The sequence below is a fragment of the Coregonus clupeaformis genome, chromosome 25, assembly GCF_020615455.1.
Source record: "Coregonus clupeaformis isolate EN_2021a chromosome 25, ASM2061545v1, whole genome shotgun sequence".
Taxonomy (NCBI): domain Eukaryota; kingdom Metazoa; phylum Chordata; class Actinopteri; order Salmoniformes; family Salmonidae; genus Coregonus; species Coregonus clupeaformis.
The window spans coordinates 4,173,405-4,195,987 of record NC_059216.1 but is presented as its reverse complement, the minus strand read 5'-3'; the positions used below and the strand labels follow the sequence as shown (position 1 = coordinate 4,195,987).

Genomic DNA, 22,583 nt, shown 5'->3' with positions numbered 1-22,583 from the left:
CTGTTAGTCACATGTCTGTTGAACTTGTTCAGTTTATGTCTCAGTTGTTGAATCTTATGTTCATACAAATATTTACACATGTTAAGTTTGCTGAAAATAAACGCAGTTGACAGTGAGAGGACGTTTCTTTTTTTGCTGAGTTTAGTACATTTTATTAAAAAACTTAGGGTGTCTATAAATTGAAAAATACATGTTTAACAATTTCGACCAATCGATTGGTCGAAAGAACGGAGGCTTTCGGTCGACCAAGATTTTTGAAAGTCAGGGACCGTCCTAATGGAAAGTTTTGTTTAAATCATAGGGGATGCTGTCAAAAAGTGATTGAATTCAAATTCCATTTAGCAGACATTTTATCCGAAGCGACTTAGTCATGTGTGCATAAATTTTTCGCATGGGTGGCTCTGGGAATCGAACCCACAATTCTGCCGTTGCAGGCGCCATGCTCTACCAACTGAGCCATACAGGTCCACAGTGTAAACAGTGTACGGTTATTCTCCTTTCTAGTCACATGATGATGTACCCACATGATGCCCACACGATGGAGTACCTACCCTGCAACTGGAGGTTGTTCTGATTGTTTGTACAGTACCGTGAACCTTTTCCCTTCTCTCTCCCTCACAGAAAAGGACCTGAACACAAAATGTATTGTGGATATGGAAGGCAACCAGACCATCCTTCACCCAGGAGGAGGAAACCTGGGCAAGGGAGACTCCAGGTTGGTGTGTGTGTGTGTGTGTGCGCGCAAACCCATGGGACTCAGTTTCAGTTGTTGAAAGAGAGTGGGAGTCCAGTAAAGGGATTTAGAGAGTGTCACATGACTATGTATGCGTGTCAACAGTCTGGCTGTATCGCCTGCTGAGTGAACAATGATTTGGGTCAGGAAGATGGGTTGAGCAGTTCTGTGTGTGAGAGCTAGGGAGAGAGTGTGTTTGTGAAAGTGTGTGTGTGTCAGTCAACGGCCCAGCCCTCTCTCTCCCAGGCTGCCTGCTGCTCCTCATCCTGCCTGTGTTGGGGCATAACTCTCCTCCGGCTGACTTCCTCTCTGTTTCTCAGCTCTTCCGTTGCCCTGACAACGCAGGGGGGAGGTCACACAGGTCAATAGTAGGCGACCACGGAACCCCCTTTTACGGAACCCCCTTTTGCTTTTGGAGAACTTTACTTTTGGAGAAGCAAGGGAGCGAGAGACATTCAAAAAAGGAAGAGAAAGAAGAAGCACACGTTTGCTTTAGCATCTGTCGGCCATAAAGATCCTCCACTGACTTTTATGGGGTTAAACAAGGGATGCGCTATCATTTCTCTCTTTCTCTGCCTCCTTTTCTTTCTTTCTTTCTTTCCAGCTGGGAGACCATGGGGAGAGAGGTGGCGGTGGGTGGGGGGGACCAGGTTTCAAACTTGGAGGAGAAAGACGGAGCCGGCTGCTCCCCATCACACTGCAGACACTTAAATGTTGTGGGACCTGCTGCTGGGGCTCAGGCTGGGATGAAGAGATGAATGGTAGAGAGAGGCCCTCCTCACTCATTCACTCACTCCTATAGAGCCTCTACTAACTCCCATGGCACCAGATGCCTTCCTATGGCCCCAGTTCACACAACTGTCTGCAGTATACACAGCTCAGTGTTGTGCCCAGTTTCTTTGGTTTATTTAGGACAGAGGCTCCTCTCCCACTCCCATAGGCTTTCATTGCCATAGGGCCCCAGATGCCTCCTATGGCCCCAGTTCACACGACTGCAGTATGAGCTTGTAAGTAAGCATTTCACTGTAAGGTCTACACCTGTTGTATTCGGCACATGTGGAAAATAACATTTTATTTGATTTTTGAGTTGATCTGTGCCTGTGGTGGCGGAGGGGGTCCCACTCCCAGATATCCACCCCACTCCCAGATATCCACCCCACTCCCAGATATCCACCCCACTCCCAGATATCCACCCCACTCCCAGATATCCACCCCACTCCCCATGAGCTCCAGTAGCAGACAGCGCTTCCACTGGAGCTTTCTCTCAGACGACGTAGGCCTAACCCAATCTGTATCCCTCCACACCCCTTTCCTTTTTCCTGCTCCCAGCATGGGACCTTGTTGCCTGTCTGACTGATTTCTCTCCATTGTGACTAGTGGAACATTGAACTGCTAATGTTTTGTCTCTGTTCCTGTGTCTTAAAGTTAACGACCATAAAGGTGTGTTCTCCCCTGTAGCCATAGTTACAAACAATCTGTCAATCAATCAAATGTATTTATAAAGCCCTTTTTACATCAAATCAAATGTTTTGGTCATGTACATGTGTTTAGCAGATGTTATTGCGGGTGTAGCGAAATGCTTGTCAGCAGACGTCACAAAGTGCTTATACCAAACCCAGCCTAAAACCCCAAACAGAAAGCGTAGATGTAGAAGCACGGTGGCTAGGAAAAACTCCCTAGAAAGGCAGGAACCTAGGAGGAAATCTAGAGGAACCAGGCTCTGAGGGGTGGCCAGTCCTCTTCTGGCTGTGCCGGGTGCAGATTATAACAGTACATGGCCATTAAGGCCAGATCGTTCTTCAAGATGTTCAAACGCTCATAGATAACCAGCAGGGTCAAATAATAATCACAGTGGTTATAGAGGGTGCAACAGGTCAGCACCTCAGGAGTAAATGTCAGTTGGCTTTTCATAGCCGAGCATTCAGAGGTCAAGACTGCAGGTGCAGTAGAGAGAGGGAGAGTTGAAAGCAGCAGTTCCGGGACAACGTTGCACGTCCGGTGAACAGGTCAGGTTTCCATAGGCAGAACAGTTGAAACTGGAGCAGCTTCTGTGTTGCCTGATCTGGTGTATTGTGATTCATGAGTGGAAAAGGATCATGTCAGATAGGGCCTGTCTAATGAATGGTCAATAGGCCTACAGTACACTGACACTCCCCGAGTGTCCCTCCCTGGCTGGAACTGAATGTGCTTCATCAAGACGAACTGGCCGCTTGCTCACGCAGTCCTTGTAGTCGAACACTACCTTCAAGGACTTTCACTACATGAAGAACATGGAAGCACGCACACAGGACAGGCACATACACACACACACACGACAGCCCTTTATGCCATAAGGCTCAACAATGAGTTATGAGACTGTAGCAACCGAGGCCAGAGGACCTCTGATGGGAGGGTGACTGTTGTTCCAATATGGCCGACCTGTTGCACACAGTGTCATAAATGTCTCATAGACAGGCAGGTTACTGCCAACGCGCTGGCTCCAACTCCACTCCTCTAGACTCCTCTCTCCCTGTCTGTTGCATTTCTCTGACAACCAGACTGGCTGACTGTCTATTGTTGATAACCTGGCTGAGGCTAGGTGGACCGACAGCTGACTCGCTCATCCTTCCTGCTGCCATTGGAGTTTGCATAGTGATGTAAGGCTTTATTTGCATAAGTGTTGGAATGCAGTGTTGACTCATTCAGTCAGACCTGGGATCAAACTCTCAACATGTCATTATTCATTTTATTTGATATATGTAAGCAATAAGGCCCGAGGGGGTGTGGTATATGGCCAATATACCACGGCTGTGTGTGTGTGCGTGCGCGTGCGTGTGTGTGAGAAAGGAGGGTGGGAGAGGGGAGGATGTGTGTGGGAGAGGGAGAGAGGAGGATGTGAGGGTGAGCGAGAGAGAAAGAAAGAGGATGTGTGTGGGAGTGAGTGAGCGAGAGAGGAGGATGTGTGTGTGGGAGTGAGTGAGCGAGAGTGTAGGTGAGGGAGGCAGGGAGAGTGTGTAGGCTATGTGTGTAAAGTTGTCTGAAGAGTAGGCTGAAGATGGTTTCATATAGGCCTAGTGTGTTTTCCCCTTACTGACACAATGAAAATGCAGATCATAATGCATTTATACTGAACAGAAAAGTGTTGGTCCCATGTTTCATGAGTTGAAATAAAAGATACCAGAAATGTTCCATACGCACAAAAAGCTTATTTCTCTGAAATGTTGTGCACAAATTTGTTTACATCCCTGTTAGTGAGCATTTATCCTTTGCCAAGATAATCCATCCACCTGACAGGTGTGGCATATCAAGAAGCTGATTAAACGGCATGATCTGGGAACAATAAAATGATACGTTTTGTCACACAATGCCACAGATGTCTAAATCTTATTTTTTACAAATGTTTCTCCCCAATTTCGTGATATCCATTTGGTAGTTAGTCTTGTCCCATCGCTGCAACTCCACTACGGACTTGGGAGAGGCAAAGGTCGAGAGCCATGCGTCCTCCGAAACACAACCCTGGCAAGCCACACTGCTTCTTGACACACTGCTCGCTTAACCCGGAAGCCAGCTGCACCAATGTGTTGGTGTAAACACCGTCCAGCTGGCGACCGAGTCAGCTTGCAGGCGCCCGGCCCGCCACAAGGAGTCGCTAGAGCACGATGTGACAAGGAAAATTCCTGCTGGCCAAACCCTCCCCCGACACTGGGGCAATTGTGCGCCGCCTCATGGGTCTACCGGTCACGGCCGGCTGTGACAGCCTGGGATCGAACCCGGGTCTGTAGTGACGCCTCAAGCACTGCGATGCAGTGCCTTAGACCGCTGCGCCACTCGGGAGCCCAATGTCTTACGTTTTCAGGGAGTGAGCAATGTCCACCAGAGCTGTTGCCAGAGAATTGAATGTCGTTTTAGAGAATTTGGCATTACGTCCAACCGGCCTCACAACCGCAGACCATGTATAACAGCACCAGCCCAGGACCTCCAAATCCGGCTTCTTCACCTGCGGGATCGTCTGACACCAGCCACCCTGATGAAACAGAGGAGTGTTTCTGTCTGTAATAAAGCCCTTTTGTGGGAAAAAAACTCATTCTGATTGGCTGAGCCCTCCCAGGCCCACCCATGGCTGCGCCCCTGCCCAGTAATGTGAAATCCATAGATTAGGGACTAATTCATTCATTTCAATTTACTGATATCCTTTTATGAACTGTAAAATCGCTGAAATTGTTGCATGTTGCGGTTAAATTTTTTCCGGTATATATGAGGGGGCAAACCCTGTGGTATCACAATACTACTCGTGATACTTGGCCTGGTATCACATCGTTAGAAACATTTTGCTTTTGTGACAACCTCATTACAAAAAATGTCTTGCAGTTTACACAGATGTTTCGCGTGTTTCCGCACAAAAAAATATTGTCATCCTCTGTAGCTCAATTGGTAGAGCATGGTGCTTGTAACGCCAGGGTAGTGGGTTCGATCCCCGGGACCACCCATACGTAAAAATGTATGCATACATGATTGTAAGTCGCTTTGGATAAAAGCGTCTGCTAAATGGCTTATTATTATTATTATTATTATTATTATTATTATTATTATTATTATTATTATTATCATCATCATCTTTTTGGGCCATCAAATCAAATGTTATTTGTCACATGCGCCGAATACAATGGGTGTAGACCTTACTGTGAAATGCTTACTTACAAGCCCTTAACCAACAATGCAGTTTTAAGAAAAATATTTACTAAATAAACTAAAGCAAAAAATTAAAGAGCAACAATAAAATAACTATAACGAGGCTATACACAGGGGGTACCGGTACCAAGTCAATGTGCATGGGTACAGGTTAGTCAAGGTAATTTTTAGTGATATGTACACGTAGGTATGGGTAAAGTGACTATGCATTGATAATAAACAGCGAGTAGCAACAGCGTAATTCTTTTTTTGGGGGGGGGGGGGGGGTCAATGCAAATAGTCCGGGCAGCCATTTGATTAGCTGTTCAGCAGTCTTATGGCTTGGGGGGTAGAAGCTGTTAAGAAGCCTTTTGGACCTAGACTTGGTGCTCTGGTACCGCTTGCTGTGCTGTAGCAGAGAGAACAGTCTAGGGTGGCTGAAGTCTTTGGAATTTAAGGGGGCCTTCCTCTGACACCGCCTGGTAGAGAGGTCCTGGATGGCAGGAAGCTTGGCCCCAGTGATGTACTGGGAAGTACGCACTACCCTCTGTAGCGCTTTGTGGTCGGAGGCCGAGCAGTTGCCATAGCAGGCAGTGATGCAACCAGTCAGGATGCTCTCGATGGTGCAGCTGTATAACTTTTTGAGGATCTGAGGACCCATGCCAAATCTTTTCAGTCTCCTGAGGGGGAATATGCTTAGTCATGCCCTCCTCACGACTGTCTTGGTGTGTTTGGACCATGATAGTTTGTTGGTGATGTGGACACCAAGGAACTTGAAGCTCTCAACCTGCTCCACTACAGCCCCGTCGTTGAGAATGGGGGCGTGCTCGGCCCTCCTTTTCCTGTAGTCCACGATCAACTCCTTTGTCTTGATCACGTTGAGGGAGAGGTTGTTGTCCTGGCACCACACTGCCAGGTCTTTGACCACCTCCCTATAGGCTGTCTCATCGTTGTCGGTGATCAGGCCTACCACCGTTGTGTCGTCAGCAAACTTAATGATGGTGTTGGAGTCGTGCTTGGCCACGCAGTCATGGGTGAACAGGGAGTACAGGAGGGGACTAAGCATGCACCCCTAAAGGGCCCCCGTGTTGAGGATCAGCGTGGCATATGTGTTGTTGCCTACCCTTACCACCTGGAGGTGGCCCGTTAGGAAGTCCAGGATCCAGTTACAGAGGTAGGTGTTTTAGTCCCAGGGTCCTTAGCTTAGTGATGAGCTTTGAGAGCACTATGGTGTTGAATGCTGAGCTACATGTAGTCAATGAATAGCATTCTCACGTAGGTGTTCCTTTTGTCCAGGTGGGAAAGGGCAGTGTTGAGTGCAATATAGATTGCATAATCTATGGGTCTGTTGGGGCAGTATGCAAATTGGAGTGGTCACCAGTTTGCATCACTTTATTTAGGTCAATAGTACAGTAAGGAGCACAGGGGAGGGTGTCCCCTACCCCATCCTTCCTCCCCCTCCCTTGTCCTCCCTAACCCTTACCTGTAGTATGCTGTAGCCCAGGCTGAACCTCGTCCCTCTCCATACTCACCCTCCCTATGCCTTCCACAACCATGGCATGCACAGTCACAGGAGATGGGAGCAAGCGGCCAGTGTGCATCCACGCGTAAACTTATTTTTTAAATGACGGGATCGTAATCTAGAGAACCAGAGAACAAACGAATGAGGGCAGGCTGGCGGGCGGGCACTCGGTCTCCTGACTGCCTCCCTCTCCTCTCATTGGCCGGTGGGCCGTGTCACGTGATGTGTGACTGGGTTATGGGGTGCAGGACGGGGCCCCTCTTGGCTCTCTGGAGTCTGAAACCCCCCCCCAAACCCAGTGCCGGATACCGGCCCCTGAGTCGCCGTGACAGCTGTCAGTGTGGCGACCGTCAACCTCTGAGTGGGTTATTGCTGGGGGGGCGGGAGGGTTCTCTTCTCCTCTCCTTTACGGTGCAAAGCGGTTCAACACTCACTGATCTCTTGGAAGAAACTGGGCAAGAAAGACTTCCAGTAACAATGCATTGGGGAGGGTTGGTTTGATTGAGCTGTGCTGTGGGGCTGCAGGGTTTTTACTGACTCACTGCACTATATAGTGTTCACTAAGTTCTTGGAAGAAACTGGGGGAAATGATGGGCTGCGCTGTGGGGTTTTCTCTCACTCTGTGTGTGTGTGTGCAGGTGGGTGCCTGTGTGTATACGAGGCACGGCTCCTGATCTGGAAGACGTGATGAGTTTGACTGGAAAAGCCGGAGATGAAAGGAAGGGGGGTAGTGGAAGGATGGACGAGAGACAGAGAGACATGGTGATGGAAGACGGATGAAGGATAAAAGAGAGAGACTGAGTGAGAGACCTGATGGAAAACAGAGGAGACATGTTTAAGAGACATGTTCAAGCCTATTCCTAACCAGAGTGTAAATCACACAGCCTATCTACTCTCTGTATTGGAGAATGGCACAACAGTTTGAGTTACTGGGGTGATATGCTAGGCAGGCCTAGATTTACATTAGAGTCATTTAGCAGACGCTCTTATCCAGAGCGACTTACAGTTAGTGAGTGCATACATTTTTTTCACACTGGTCCCCCGTGGGAATCGAACCCACAACCCTGGCGTTGCAAGCGCCATGCTCTACCAACTGAGCTACACGGGACTATGTCTATATGTCCGTTGTTCTATGTAGCCTACTGTCAGTTGGAGTTACTAGGGAAATAGGCTATGTAGCCTACTGTCAGTTGGAGTTACTAGGGAAATAGGCTATGTAGGCTTAAGTCAGTTGTTCTATGTAGCCTATTGTCAGTGAAATGACATAGGGCAATTCCACGGTGATGGAGTGATGCTGAGACTCAGATTTTACACTTTCAAATGTATGTAAAACAAAAACCAATGATTGCAAAGTTATACAAACCATACAACTCTATGCACAGGGACGACTTTTAAAAATATCCACAGAATTTTACAAAACACATTTGCTTGAACAGGGTAGATGTTTTGTTCTTATTTTAAATGTGTGTGGCTGTTCCTGTCTGTTGGTGTTCTGTATTTTGTTGGTGTTTTGTGTGGACCCCAGGAAGAGTAGCTGCTGCGTCTGGAATACCAATACCAAGATGCAACATTTTGTAAGAGAATGACGGTTTGTGCTGTTGGTGCCGTCATCATGTTACCAAACTTTACATCTGCACTGTTCAAGTAAATGTTTTTGTAAAATGTTCAGTGGAAATTGTTCAAAGTCGTCCTTGTGCATAGAATTGTCACCTGCCAGTGTTTTGGGTGTTTTTAAAGAGCTGAAGAAGTGCAGCTGAGGCATTTTCGAAGAATGTGCATGGATAAAGGGAAACAGGTGTGTGTGTGTGCCTGTGTTAACTGCTGTTGGGCATATCACAAAGTGAAATATATTAGTTGGTGAATATCTCTGTGTGTGTTTCGATTGTCTGTAAACAATCTCTTTTGCGTGAAGTGTGGTTTTTGTGTGTGTGTGTGTGCGTGCGCCACTTCTAGCGTGTGCCACTTTGAGTGTATGTGCTTGTATGTGTTTTTTCCATGTAGTGTGTGTGTGTCTCGTCTATGCCTGTAGTGCTCCTCTTATGAGTCTGATTCCATCCTGTCTGGTCTGACAGGGGTCATGGGGTCATGAAGGGATGAGTGAAGTAGAGGACAAGAAAGGGGTCGAGGCTGATGTTATGGGGGAGGAGAGAAATGGAGGGATGACAAGGGGAGAGAGGAGAGGACTGTGTACAAAACATTAAGAACTATGCTCTTTCCATGACAGACTGACCAGGTGAAAGCTATGATCCACTTCAATCAGTGTAGGTGAAGGGGAGGAGACAGGTGAAAGAAGGATTTTTAAGCCTAGAGACAATTGAGACATGGATTGTGTATGTGTGCCATTCAGAGGGTGAATGGGCAAGACAAAGGATGTAAGTGCCTTTGAACAGGGTATGGTAGTAGGTGCCAGGCGCACCGGTTTGTGTCAAGAACTGCAACGCTGCTGGGTTTTTCATGCTCAACAGTTTCCCGTGTGTATCAAGAATGGTCCACCACCCAAAGGACATCCAGCCAACTTGACACAACTGTGGGAAGCATTCGAGTCAACATGGGCCAGCATCCCTGTGGAAGGCTTTCGACACCTTGTAAAGTCCATGCCCCAACGATTGAGGCTGTTCTGAGGGGTGGGGTGCATAACTCAATATTAGGATAGTGTTCTTAATGTTTTGTACACTCAGTGTATTGAGCCTGCAAGTGCAATATGTTTTATTGTTATTGTCACATACAGCAGATAGGTGCAGTGAAATGTGTTGTTTTACAGGGTCAGACATAGTAGTACAGCACACCTGGAGTGAATTAGGGTTAAGTGCCTTGATCAAGGGCACGTAGACTGATTTTTCACCTCGTCAGCTCAGCTATTCGAACCAGCAACTTTTCGGTTACTGGCCCAACGCTCTAACTGCTAGGCAAGGGTAGAAATGAAGGGAGTAGAAAAAGAGGTAGAGAGCAGAGGGAGGGGGTAGGGATTGACAGAGCACCTGTGAATGAGAAGGTCGATTGATGTTGATGCTGCTGAACACTAGAGCTAGCATATACTGTGTATCATTTCATGTGATGTTAGTTCCCACTAGAACTAGCCTATGCTAGCTTGTGTTTGGCTGCAGTTGAGCAGAAACTTTCAGATTGACTGTATTTAATCTCATAAGCCTAATGAAGAAATTACATATTTTTGACAGTCACCCGCAAAAAATGTTGACGTGCATGGTGGTGCAGCCCTTTTTAGATTGAATTGGATTAGGTTAGTGAGAAATTCATGACTCTTCCGATGGTTTAGATTGTACAGCTGTAGTAACAGGACTATCAACTCCTAGGGGGTTACATTCCCCTCCCATCTCTTCCTCCCCTTGTCTCGGTGGTATGTAGCCAGGCCTATATAAGCTGTGCGTGTGGGTGTGGGTGAGTGTGCACACGTGTTGGGGAATGCCAGAGCAGCAGCTGCTGTTATAGCAGAGCTCCGTCCTAAATTGAGGATAAATGCTCCCAAACAGTTTTACAGGGACTCTGCGACAGGAGAAAATCTATTGGCCGGAATGATAGTAAACAAAGCAGCACGTCACAGTAGAGTAGAGTGGAGAGGATTCCCCCTGCCTCCAGTAGTCGATGCCTGGCTTCATTGGGACCACTCCAGGGTTAATTGGGGCATGAACTGAACTTAACAGCCTGGCCAATAAACTCCTAAACTACCAAATAAACTAAGTGAGGTCTTAGGCACAGCCCGCTAGATAGAGGGAAGTTGGCTGGCTAGAGGACACTAGCTTTAACTGCAGGCTGGGAATGGTAGGTTCTGTTCCGACTCCACAATCCTCTGTTTTTATTGTTGAGTTTGATTGAATGTCCAATTGTAAGACAATTTCCTTCAGGAATCTTCTAGGACAGGATCGGAGAAGTTAGAGCCGTTTGCTTATATCTCGCCTACCTGGTTGTCACAGCTCTGCCAATGGGAGTGAACAAACACACAGCCACACAGACTGATGATCTGGAGAACTACAGTGAGGGAAAAAAGTATTTGATCCCCTGCTGATTTGGTTGCCCACCGACAAAGAAATGATCAGTCTATCATTTTAATAGTAGGTTTATTTGAACAGTGAGAGACAGAATAACATCAAAGAAATCCAGAAAAACGCATGTCAAAAATGTTAGAAATTGATTTCCATTTTAATGAGGGAAATAAGTATTTAACCCCCTCTCAATCAGAAAGATTTCTGGCTCCCAGGTGTCTTTTATACAGGTAACGAGCTGAGATTAGGAGCACACTCTTAAAGGGAGTGCTCCTAATCTCAGCTTGTTACCTGTATAAAAGACACCTGTCCACAGAAGCAATCAATCAATCAGATTCCAAACTCTCCACCATGGCCAAGACCAAAGAGCTCTCCAAGGATGTCAGGGACAAGATTTTAGACCTATACAAGGCTGGAATGGGCTACAAGACCATCGCCAAGCAGCTTGGTGAGAAGGTGACAATGGTTGGTGCGATTATTCGCAAATGGAAGAAACACAAAATAACTGTCAATCTCCCTTGGCCTGGGGCTCCATGGAAGATCTCACCTCGTGGAGTTGCAATGACCATGAGAACGGTGAGGAATCAGCCCAGAACTACACGGGAGGATCTTGTCAATGATCTCAAGGCAGCTGGGACCATAGTCACCAAGAAAACAATTGGTAACACACTACGCCGTGAAGGACTGAAAACCTGCAGCGCCCGCAAGGTCCCCCTGCTCAAGAAAGCACATATACAGGGCTGTCTGAAGTTTGCCAATGAACATCTGAATGATTCAGAGGAGAACTTGGTGAAAGTGTTGTGGTCAGATGAGACCAAAATCGAGCTCTTTGGCATCAACTCAACTTGCCGTGTTTGGAGGAGGAGGAATGCTGCCTATGACCCCAAGAACACCATCCCCACCGTCAAACATGGAGGTGGAAACATTATGCTTTGGAGATGTTTTTCTGCCTAGGGGACAGGACAACTTCACCGCATCAAAGGGACGATGGACGGGGCCATGTACTGTCAAATCTTGGGTGAAAACCTCCTTCCCTCAGCCAGGGCATTGGAAATGGGTCGTGGATGGGTATTCAAGCATGACAATGACCCAAAACACACGGCCAAGGCAACAAAGGAGTGGCTCAAGAAGAAGCACATTAAGGTCCTGGAGTGGTCTAGCCAGTCTCCAGACGTTTATCCCATAGAAAATATGTGGAGGGAGCTGAAGGTTCGAGTTGCCAAACGTCAGCCACGAAACCTTAATAACTTGGAGAAGATCTGCAAAGAGGAGTGGGAAAAAATCCCTCCTTAGATGTGTGCAAACCTGGTGGCCAACTACAAGAAACGTCTGACCTCTGTGATTGCCAACAAGGTCAAATACTTATTTCCCTCATTAAAATCCAAATCAATTTCTAACATTTTTGACATGCGTTTTTCTGGATTATTTTGTTGTTATTCTTTCTCTCACTGTTCAAATAAACCTACCATTAAAATTATAGACTGATCATGTCTTTGTCAGTGGGACAATGTACAAAATCAGCTGGGGATCAAATACTTTTTTCCCTCACTGTATTTAGAATGATTTTCCAGCCCGTATCAGACAACTTTTTTTTTCACAGCCCACATATCATGATTCATAAGGCCCACATGTTTTATGCTTTATGGGTGCAGTCGGCGTGCCTGGCGGGCAAAGATGCTAAGCTGGCAGATGTCTTCTACTCTCACTACCCAGACAGGTTGAGACAGTATGCTGGTCTGCTGATGCTGTAACAGCATGCTGTAGCCAGGCCCCAGTGGGGAATAGGCATACCAGGGGATGAGGAGAGCAAGCTAGTGGGACGTGGGTGGTGGGGAGAGGACTGGAAAGCAGCTGCCAAATACTACCACTCCCTTACCGACCATCCTTCCATCGCCCACACCTTCCCTCCCTCCCTGACTGTCAGAGAGCTAAGCCTGGGGTAACTCGCTGTCCATGGCAGGACTTGTCAGCTCAACACTGGCCTGCGTCCCAAATGGCACCCTTTTCCCTATATAGTGTTCCCTATGAGCCCTGGTCAAAAGTAGTGCACTAAATAGGGAATAAGGTGCCATTTGGGACCCCAGCCTAGTGCCAGACGGAATCTGCACAGATGTTTTCCTATGGTCAATGCCATTATAACATTGCTTGCAAATGAAATCTTTAAAGCTGTAGACCTATTTGATTTTAATATAAAAATATTAATGTTTTGTTTAGGCTAATCAATGTGTTGTGGCAGATGGTATTCGTGTACAAGTGAATGTGGCAGACGTTATTCTGGATATTTGGGTATTCTAGGGCTATCCCCGACAAAAACAAATCTTGGTCGACCAGAATCTTATCTACACGAGGAGTCTGCAACCTTTCTCATGTGGAATGACAATTTATCTTACCATTTCTACTGATCTACGTGCCAGTTATGGTTTTCATATGCACATTTCCGTGGGACATTTTCATTTAATTTATAATGATAAAAATGATATCCAAATCTAAATGAAAATGATCATTGCCAACTATGTAGAAGCCAACAAATAAAAACATTGCAGCCCCGCAGGTAGAAAATATCCGGATAAAAATAAATATCATATAAATCACATTGGCTACACATGGCTTGTCTGCAACGAACTTGAAACATTGTATAAACTATTAACTTGGGTCTGCCAGGAAGCTTGTGCCACCAAATTTGCAACATTGTATAAAATATTCTTGGCCTTCAGTTAGTGGTGGTGCGTTAAGCCAATCAAAAATACTATCAGATCCCCAAATGGGCACATTTATATGTCTACATTTGCGCGCAGCCCAGGTAGCCTATAGACCTATTTCTATGCGTAATCAGGTGCACGTCCTTACTCAACATTGACAGGAGCGCTCCAAACCAAAGACAGTGACTAAATTGACAAAACTCGTAAATGGAATGAAATAAACCAAAACTTGTTTCTCACAATAGGTTGTGCACTCCGCAAACAACGTGTCCAGTCCGACAATGAGAACGGTAAAAGACTGGAATAATAATATATTGAATGCATTAACGGAAATTACTGTAACTAAATAAACGTTGTAGATTAGAAATGATCGGAATTAACGGTAAATGTACTACTATTGATATATTTAATGGGGAATTGATAGACCCTAACAATCAAACGCAACCAATTCACATAATAAAGTTATGAAACGATAAATGTGCACAAATTGGCAGAAGAGAGCGCATTCTGGAGAGAGATGTGCATTTACATTTTTAGTCATTTAGCAGACGCTCTTATCCAGAGCAATTAGGGTTAAGTGCCTTGCTCAAGGGCACATCAACAGATTTTTCACCTATTCGGCTCGGGGATTACAACCAGCGGCCTTTCGGTTACTGGCACAACGCTCTTAACCACTAAGCTACCTGCCGCCCCTGCATCTTAGTCACAATCCCCTTCTTCATGGACGGTGCCATTCCCGCGGCCTCCGCAATGGATTAGTCTCGGCCTTCGCAATGGATTAGTTCACTGAGATGGGCGCGAATAAGACCATGTCTCGTGTGCCATAAAATATATATATACAGTGGGGAGAACAAGTATTTGGTACACTGCCGATTTTGCAGGTTTTCCTACTTACAAAGCATGTAGAGGTCTGTCATTTTTATCATAGGTACACTTCAACTGTGAGAGACGGAATCTAAAACAAAAATCCAGAAAATCACATTGTATGATTTTTAAGTAATTCATTTGCATTTTATTGCATGACATAAGTATGATACATCAGAAAAGCAGAACTTAATATTTGGTACAAAAACCTTTGTTTGCAATTACAGAGATCATACGTTTCCTGTAGGTCTTGACCAGGTTTGCACACACTGCAGCAGGGATTTTGGCCCACTCCTCCATACAGACCTTCTCCAGATCCTTCAGGTTTCGGGGCTGTCGCTGGGCAATACGGACTTTCAGCTCCCTCCAAAGATTTTCTATTGGGTTCAGATCTGGAGACTGGCTAGGCCACTCCAGGACCTTGAGATGCTTCTTACGGAGCCACTCCTTAGTTGCCCTGGCTGTGTGTTTCGGGTCGTTGTCATGCTGGAAGACCCAGCCACGACCCATCTTCAATGCTCTTACTGAGGGAAGGAGGTTGTTGGCCAAGATCTCGCGATACATGGCCCCATCCATCCTCCCCTCAATACGGTGCAGTCGTCCTGTCCCCTTTGCAGAAAAGCATCCCCAAAGAATGATGTTTCCACCTCCATGCTTCACGGTTGGGATGGTGTTCTTGGGGTTGTACTCATCCTTCTTCTTCCTCCAAACACGGCGAGTGGAGTTTAGACCAAAAAGCTCTATTTTTGTCTCATCAGACCACATGACCTTCTCCCATTCCTCCTCTGGATCATCTAGTTGGTCATTCGCAAACTTCAGACGGGCCTGGACATGCGCTGGCTTGAGCAGGGGGACCTTGCTTGCGCTGCAGGATTTTAATCCATGACGGCGTAGTGTGTTACTAATGGTTTTCTTTGAGACTGTGGTCCCAGCTCTCTTTAGGTCATTGACCAGGTCCTGCCGTGTAGTTCTGGGCTGATCCCTCACCTTCCACATGATCATTGATGCCCCACGAGGTGAGATCTTGCATGGAGCCCCAGACCGAGGGTGATTGACCGTCAACTTGAACTTCTTCCATTTTCTAATAATTGCGCCAACAGTTGTTGCCTTCTCACCAAGCTGTTTGCCTATTGTCCTGTAGCCCATTCCAGCCTTGTGCAGGTCTACAATTTTATCCCCGATGTCCTTACACAGCTCTCTGGTCTTGGCCATTGTGGAGAGGTTGGAGTCTGTTTGATTGAGTGTGTGGACAGGTGTCTTTTATACAGGTAACGAGTTCAAACAGGTGCAGTTAATACAGGTAATGAGTGGAGAACAGGAGGGCTTCTTAAAGAAAAACTAACAGGTCTGTGAGAGACGGAATTCTTACTGGTTGGTAGGTGATCAAATACTTATGTCATGCAATAAAATGCAAGTTAATTACTTAAAAATCATACAATGTGATTTTCTGGATTTTTGTTTTAGATTCTGTCTCTCACAGTTGAAGTGTACCTATGATAAAAATTACAGACCTCTACATGCTTTGTAAGTAGGAAAACCTGCAAACACATATCACTGTAGACAGTCCCAGTCTGGCCTAAATTAGACACATATCACTGTGTGTTTCCCACGGGGGGCCAGTATGAAAATGTATGCACTCACTAACTGTAAGTCGCTCTGGATAAGAGCGTCTGCTAAATGACTAAAATGTAAATGTAATTGTATCAAATACTTGTTCTCCCCACTGTATATATACACATTTGTTACTGCTCGACCCCAAAAAAAAATGTTTTTGAACAACAGCCTATCAACCAAACAATCGACCAGTCGACTACTTGTTGTCAGCCCTAGGGTTTTCAAATAATTTCCGGTGGCACAAGGATAATCTACAGTCTCTGCATAGAATCCATCTGACAGTAGTGGTAATTAGTTTTTCCCCTACCTAACCATCCATATAGGCGTGGTGGTCCACCTTGCTGACTGAGCAGTGTCTCTGGCCATGTGTCTCTGGCCATGTGTCTCTGGCCATGTGTCTCTGGCCATGTGTCTCTGGCCATGTGTCTCTGGCCATGTGTCTCTGGCCATGTGTCTCTGGCCATGTGTCTCTGGCCATGTGTCTCTGGCCATGTGTCTCTGGCCATGTGTTGGTGTTGTGAGATGATCTGATAAGAACAGGGCCATAGGCTAGAGGGAGCAGTCACAGTGATAGGACAAGGGCAAACTAACTATTGCTACATTGTTTAGGAAGGGAGTTGGCTGGGGTGTGTGTGAGAACATGTAGCAAACCGCTTGGATGAAGTGCTTGCACCCTCTCTCTCTCGCTCTCTCTTTCTCTCTCTCTCTCTCTCTCATTCACTCTCATTCACTCACTCACTCATTCACACCCTTCTTCCCTCTGATTCAGCAGTCAGCAACGTAGGCCTGAGGTCGCAGGCATGGCTTTATATAGAGAGTACATCTTTAATAAGCCAATCATCCTTTATAGGCCCTGGGCTAGCCTATTGCAGCTACTGACACACCCCTAGCCTCAAACAACTGTCTCTGTGAGATTAGTTCTTATCTCCTATTGAGAATGGCCTATGTGTCAGACGACAGATTTGATCTAACATGCAAGCTAAACTATTGTATTCTCTGCCAATTGCCTGTTAAAATGGGTGTGTCCGCATATCGTCAGATAGCTGCACTGGGCTTGAACCTGAGCTCTGATTTGGCTATACTGGTCCAGTCACTAAAGCCTGATTGGCTATGCTGGTCCCATCCTGGAGGTCCATGTCCACCACCCAGCTCTGTGAGATGGAGGCCTGATGTGTTAGCTAGTACTCATACCATGTTTACTGTGGTCATTATGAATTTCTGTAGGATGATGTTCAGAAACCAGAAGTAACATGTCTATTAGACTCCTGTATTGATGGCCAATCAGTGTGTGGGGCCTTTAAAGCACACACAAAATGACTGAAAGTGTGTGTAAATACGTGTCTCATGCATGCATGCTCTCTCAGATGGGAGCCACTGAGTGTGAGAGCTAGAGAGGAACATACCCAGCATTTCGTGAATGCAATGTAGAAACTGAGTGTCAACTTGTCTCTCTCCCTCTGCCTGTGAGTTAGTGTGTGTTAGTGTGTAATGTTTCTATAGGTCATTGTGTTCATGCAGTGCTGTGCAAAGCTTCTGCTCAGCCACGGGGTAGATAAGGGAGTACTCAAATGCATTTTACTAGGGAAGATTGTAAGCTTCACCGATACACATCGGTCCCTGATTTAAATGTTTAAGATACAAGTGCATCAGTCCGCAAACCCCAAACCGATCCAAATGTAGCATGCATCGGTCGGAAAATCCCAAATTTGAATGTTACAAATCGGCGGTTCCCAAATTTAGTTTTGCTCATATTACATTCTTTCTAACTTCCGAAAAGACCTAGTCTTTTGTGACAACTAATGCGTCCTCTCCTTCTGTCGAACTGCATGTAACTGTGTTGCCGGTCATATATCTACAAGTCATTTAGCATGCCGAACAAACCAGACAATATCAGTAGCCTAGTCAAACTGCGCGCTGTGTCCAGCTTCCTGCCCTTACCATCGCGAGGAAGCGAGCTGTTCCTGATTTTGCACATCTGCGTGGCAACTTCAGCATTCAAATGCTAAAATGGCTTGCGTGATATTAGGCTTTATTAGTTGAGTGACAACTTTTGTTACTTGCTGGGTTATTGTTATCTATGTGGTGTTGAAAATTGTGTTTTACCGGAATAATCGTACGCTACCGGAGACACAACTCTCATCTGGCTATACATGCTGAGCGGGGCTTAACAATATATTTAAAAAAATGTGTTCAGCTTTACCATCAGCAATAGTTTTGGTAGTTTTGATTTAAACAATCAGTGTATACAGTGCATTCAGAAAGTATTCAGACCCCTTGACTTTTTCCACATTTTGTTACGTTACAGCCTTATTCTAAAATGGATTACATTAGTTTTTTCCCCCCTCATAAATCTACACACAATAACCCATAATGAGAAAGCAAAAACAGGTTTTTAGAAATTGATATTACATATACATAAGTATTCAGACCCTTTACTCAGCCTCGAGTCTTCTTGGGTATGATGCTACAAGCTTGGCAGACCTGTATTTGGAGAGTTTCTGCAATTCTTCTCTGCAGATAATCTCAAGCTCTGTCAGATTGGATGGGGAGTGTCGCTGCACAGCTATTTTCAGGTCTCTCCAGAGATGTTCGATCGGGTTCAAGTCCGGGCTCTGGCTGGGCCACTCAAGGACATTCAGAGACTGAATGTCCCCTGTAGCTCAGTTGATAGAGCATGGCGCTTGCAACGCCAGGGTTGTGGGTTCGTTTCCCACGGGAGACCAGTATGAAAATGTATGCACTCACTAACTGTAAGTCGCTCTGGATAAGAGCGTCCGCTAAATTACTTAAATGTTTAAAACAATTAAATGTCCCAAAGCCACTCCTGCGTTGTCTTGGCTGTGTGCTTAGGGTCATTCCTGTTGGAAGGTGAACCTTCGCCCCAGTCTGAGGTCCTGAGCACTCTGGAGCAGGTTTTCATCAAGGATCTCTCTGTACTTGCTCCATTCATCTTTCCCTTGATCCTGACTAGTCTCCCAGTCCCTGCCGCTGAAAAACATCCCCACAGCATGATGCTGCCACCACCATGCTTCACCGTAGGGATGGTGCCAGGTTTCCTCCAGACTTAACGCTTGGCATTCAGGCCAAAGAGTTCAATCTTGGTTTCATCAGATCAGAGAATATTGTTTCTTATGGTCAGAGTCCTTTAGGTGCCTTTTGGCAAACTCCAAGCGGGCTGTCATGTGCATTTAACTGAAGAATGGCTTCTGTCTGGCCACTCTACCATAAAGGCCTGATTGGTGGAGTGCTGCAGAGATGGTTGTTCTTCTGGAAGGTTCTCCCATCTCCACAGAGGAACTCTGGAGCTCTGTCAGAGTGACCTCGGGTTCTTGGTCACCTCCCTGACCAAGGCCCTTCTCCCCCGATTGCTCAGTTTGGCCGGGCAGCCAGCTCTAGGAAGAGACTTGGTGGTTCAAAACCTCTTCCATTTAAAAATGATGGATGCCACTGAGGTCTTGGGGACCTTCAATGCTGCAGAAATTTTTTGGTACCCTCCCCCAGATCCTGTCTCGGAGCTACGAACAATTCCTTTGACCTCATGGCTTGGTTTTTGCTCGGACATGCACTGTCAATTGTGGGATCTTATATAGACAGGTGTGTGCCAATCAATGTAATTTACCACAGGTGGACTCCAGACAAGTTGTAGAAACATCTCAAGGATGATCAATGGAAACAGGATGCACCTGAGCTCAGTTTGGAGTCTCATAGCAAAGGGTCCAAATACATATGTAAATAAGGTATTTCTGTTATTATTTTTTAACAAATTTGAAAAGATTTCTAAAAACCTGTTTTTCGCTTTGTCATTATGGGGTATTGTGTGTAGATTGATGAGGAAAAAAGTTAATTTAATCAATTTTAGAATAAGGCTGTAACGTAACAAAATGTGGAGAAAGGGTAGGAGTCCGAATACTTTCCGAATGCACTGTATGGTCATTTTTAGATATACACGGTAAAGATGATAATTTAATGAGGACAGCACTTACGTTTGCGAGGCACACTGCATGGCTGAAGCGAGAGGAGATCACTCCGTAAAAACGTCTAAACGGTCAAAACCATTTGATTTTGAGATGGGGGGGTGAAATCCAAAATTGTGCTGTATACAGTACCAGTCAAAAGTTTGGACACACCTACTTATTCCAGGGTGTTTCTTTATTTTTTACTATTTTCTACATTGTAGAATAATAGTGAAGACATTAAAAACTATGAAATCACACATATGGAATCATGTAGTAACAAACAGTGTTAAACAAATGAAAATATATTTTATATTTGAGATTCTTCAAATAGCCACCCTTTGCCTTGATGACAGCTTTGCACACTCTTGACATTCTCTCAACCAGCTTCATGAAGTAGTCACCTGGAATGCATTTCAATTAACAGGTGTGCCTTGTTAAAAGGTCATTTGTGGAATTTCTTTCCTTGTTAATGCATTTGAGCCAGTCAGTTGTGTTGTGACAAGGTATGGGTGGTATACAGAAGATAGCCCTATTTGGTAAAAGACCAAGTCCTTATTATGGCAAGAACAGTTCAAATAAGCAAATAGGAACGACAGTCCATCATTACTTTAAGACATGAAGGTCAGTCAATACGGAACATTTCAAGAACTTTGAACGTTTCTTCAAGTGCAGTCGCAAAACCCATTAAGCGCTATGATGAAACTGGCTCTCATGAGGACCGCTACAGAAAAGGAAGACCCAGAGTTACCTCTGCTGTAGAGGATACGTTTATTAGAGTTACCAGCCTCAGAAATTGCAGCCCAAATAAATGCTTCACAGAGTTCAAGTAACAGACACATTATTTTTATTTATTTTATTTTAGTCATTTAGCAGACACTCTTATCCAGAGCGACTTACAGGAGCAATTAGGGTTAAGTGCCTTGCTTAAGGGCACATCAACAGATTTTTCGCCTAGTCGGCTCGGGGATTAGAACCAACGACCTTTCGGTTACTGGCACAACGCTCTTACCCACTAAGCTACCTGCCAACTGTTCAGAGGGGACTGTGTGAATCAGGCCTTCATGGTCGAATTGCTGCAAAGAAACCACTACTAAAGGACACCAATAAGAATAAGAGACTTGCTTGGGCCAAGAAACACCAGCAATGGACATTAGGCTGGTGGATTTCTGTCCTTTGGTCTGATGAGTCCAAATTTGAGATTTTTGGTTCCAACCGCCGTGTCTTTGTGAGACGCAGAGTAGGTGAACGGATGATCTCCGCATGTGGTTCCCTCCTTGGAAGAATGGAGGAGGAGGTGGTGTGATGGTGTGGGGGTGCTTTGCTGGTGACACTGTATGTGATTTATTTAGAATTCAAGGCACACTTAACCAGCATGACTACCACAGCATTCTGCAGCGATACGCCATCCCATCTGGTTTGCGCTTAGTGGGACTATCATTTGTTTTTTAACAGGACAATGACCCAACACACACCTCCAGGCTGTGTAAGGGCTATTTTACCAAGAAGGAGAGTGATGGAGTGCTGCATCAGATGACCTGGCCTCCACAATCACCCGACCTCAACCCAATTGAGATGGTTTGGGATGAGTTGGACCGCAGAGTGAAGGAAAAGCAGCCAGCAAGTGCTCAGCATATGTGGGAACTCCTTCAAGACTGTTGGAAAAGCATTCCAGGTGAAGCTGGTTGAGAGAATGCCAAGAGTGTGCAAATCTGTCAAGGCAAAGGGTGGCTACTTTGAATAATCTAAAAGATAAAATATATTTTGATTTGTTTAAAATTTTTTGGTTACTACATGATTCTATATGTGTTATTTCATAGTTTTGATGTCTTCACTATTATTCTACAATGTAGAAAATAGTAAAAATAAAGGAAAAACCCTTGAATGAGTAGGTGTGACCAAACGTTTGACTGGTACTGTATTTATTGGCTATGTCATAGCTATTTTGTAGACGATAAATATTGAGGCATTAATAGCTCAAACACTTAATCTGCAAATATGACAAGTTAATTACTGGGTGATTTTTCATTCCCACAGGGGGTATGAAAAAAATAATAATGTAAGTCGCTCTGGATAAGAGCGTCTGCTAAATGACGTAAAATAAAAATAAAATAATAAAAATAATAGTGATTTGCCCTGCCTAATTTGATAGTGGTAGTGGGGTGGTAGATGCCTTGTCTCCCTTATGGCTCAGCTCAGGTTCCTACATAGTACGTACACCACAGGCATACGTCATTTACACACAGGGGCGCAACTTTCACTGGGGACGGGGGGGACATGTACCCCCCACATTTAGAAATTGCATTTTTGTCCCCCCCAGTTTTATAATTGGAATGTGATACAAAACGAGGCAACGGTGTGATTTAGGACCATACGGACGCCTCCGAGCGGTCGGGTAGGCTGTTTTTAAGTTTTTATCTGACTGGATAAAAAATATATAAGAATGCCCCCCCCCCACCCCCACCACCACTTCTAAAACCAAAGTTGCACCCCTGTTTACACACACACACACACACACACACAGAGAGAGAAGTTAGCTCAGACAGATCCAGC

At 45.4% G+C, this 22,583-nt stretch overlaps 1 protein-coding gene across 3 annotated transcripts in view; it reads left to right on the top strand.

The window, feature by feature from the left end:
* LOC121539392 (kinesin-like protein KIF13B) overlaps positions 1-22,583 on the top strand; it is a 60,144-nt gene that overhangs the window by 6,538 nt on the left and 31,023 nt on the right. For all 3 annotated transcript variants that reach the window (XM_041847863.2, XM_041847862.2, XM_041847865.2), the window contains exon 3: positions 622-715. In XM_041847863.2, coding sequence (XP_041703797.2) covers positions 622-715 — 94 coding nt within the window. The remainder of the gene's footprint in view (positions 1-621; positions 716-22,583) is intronic.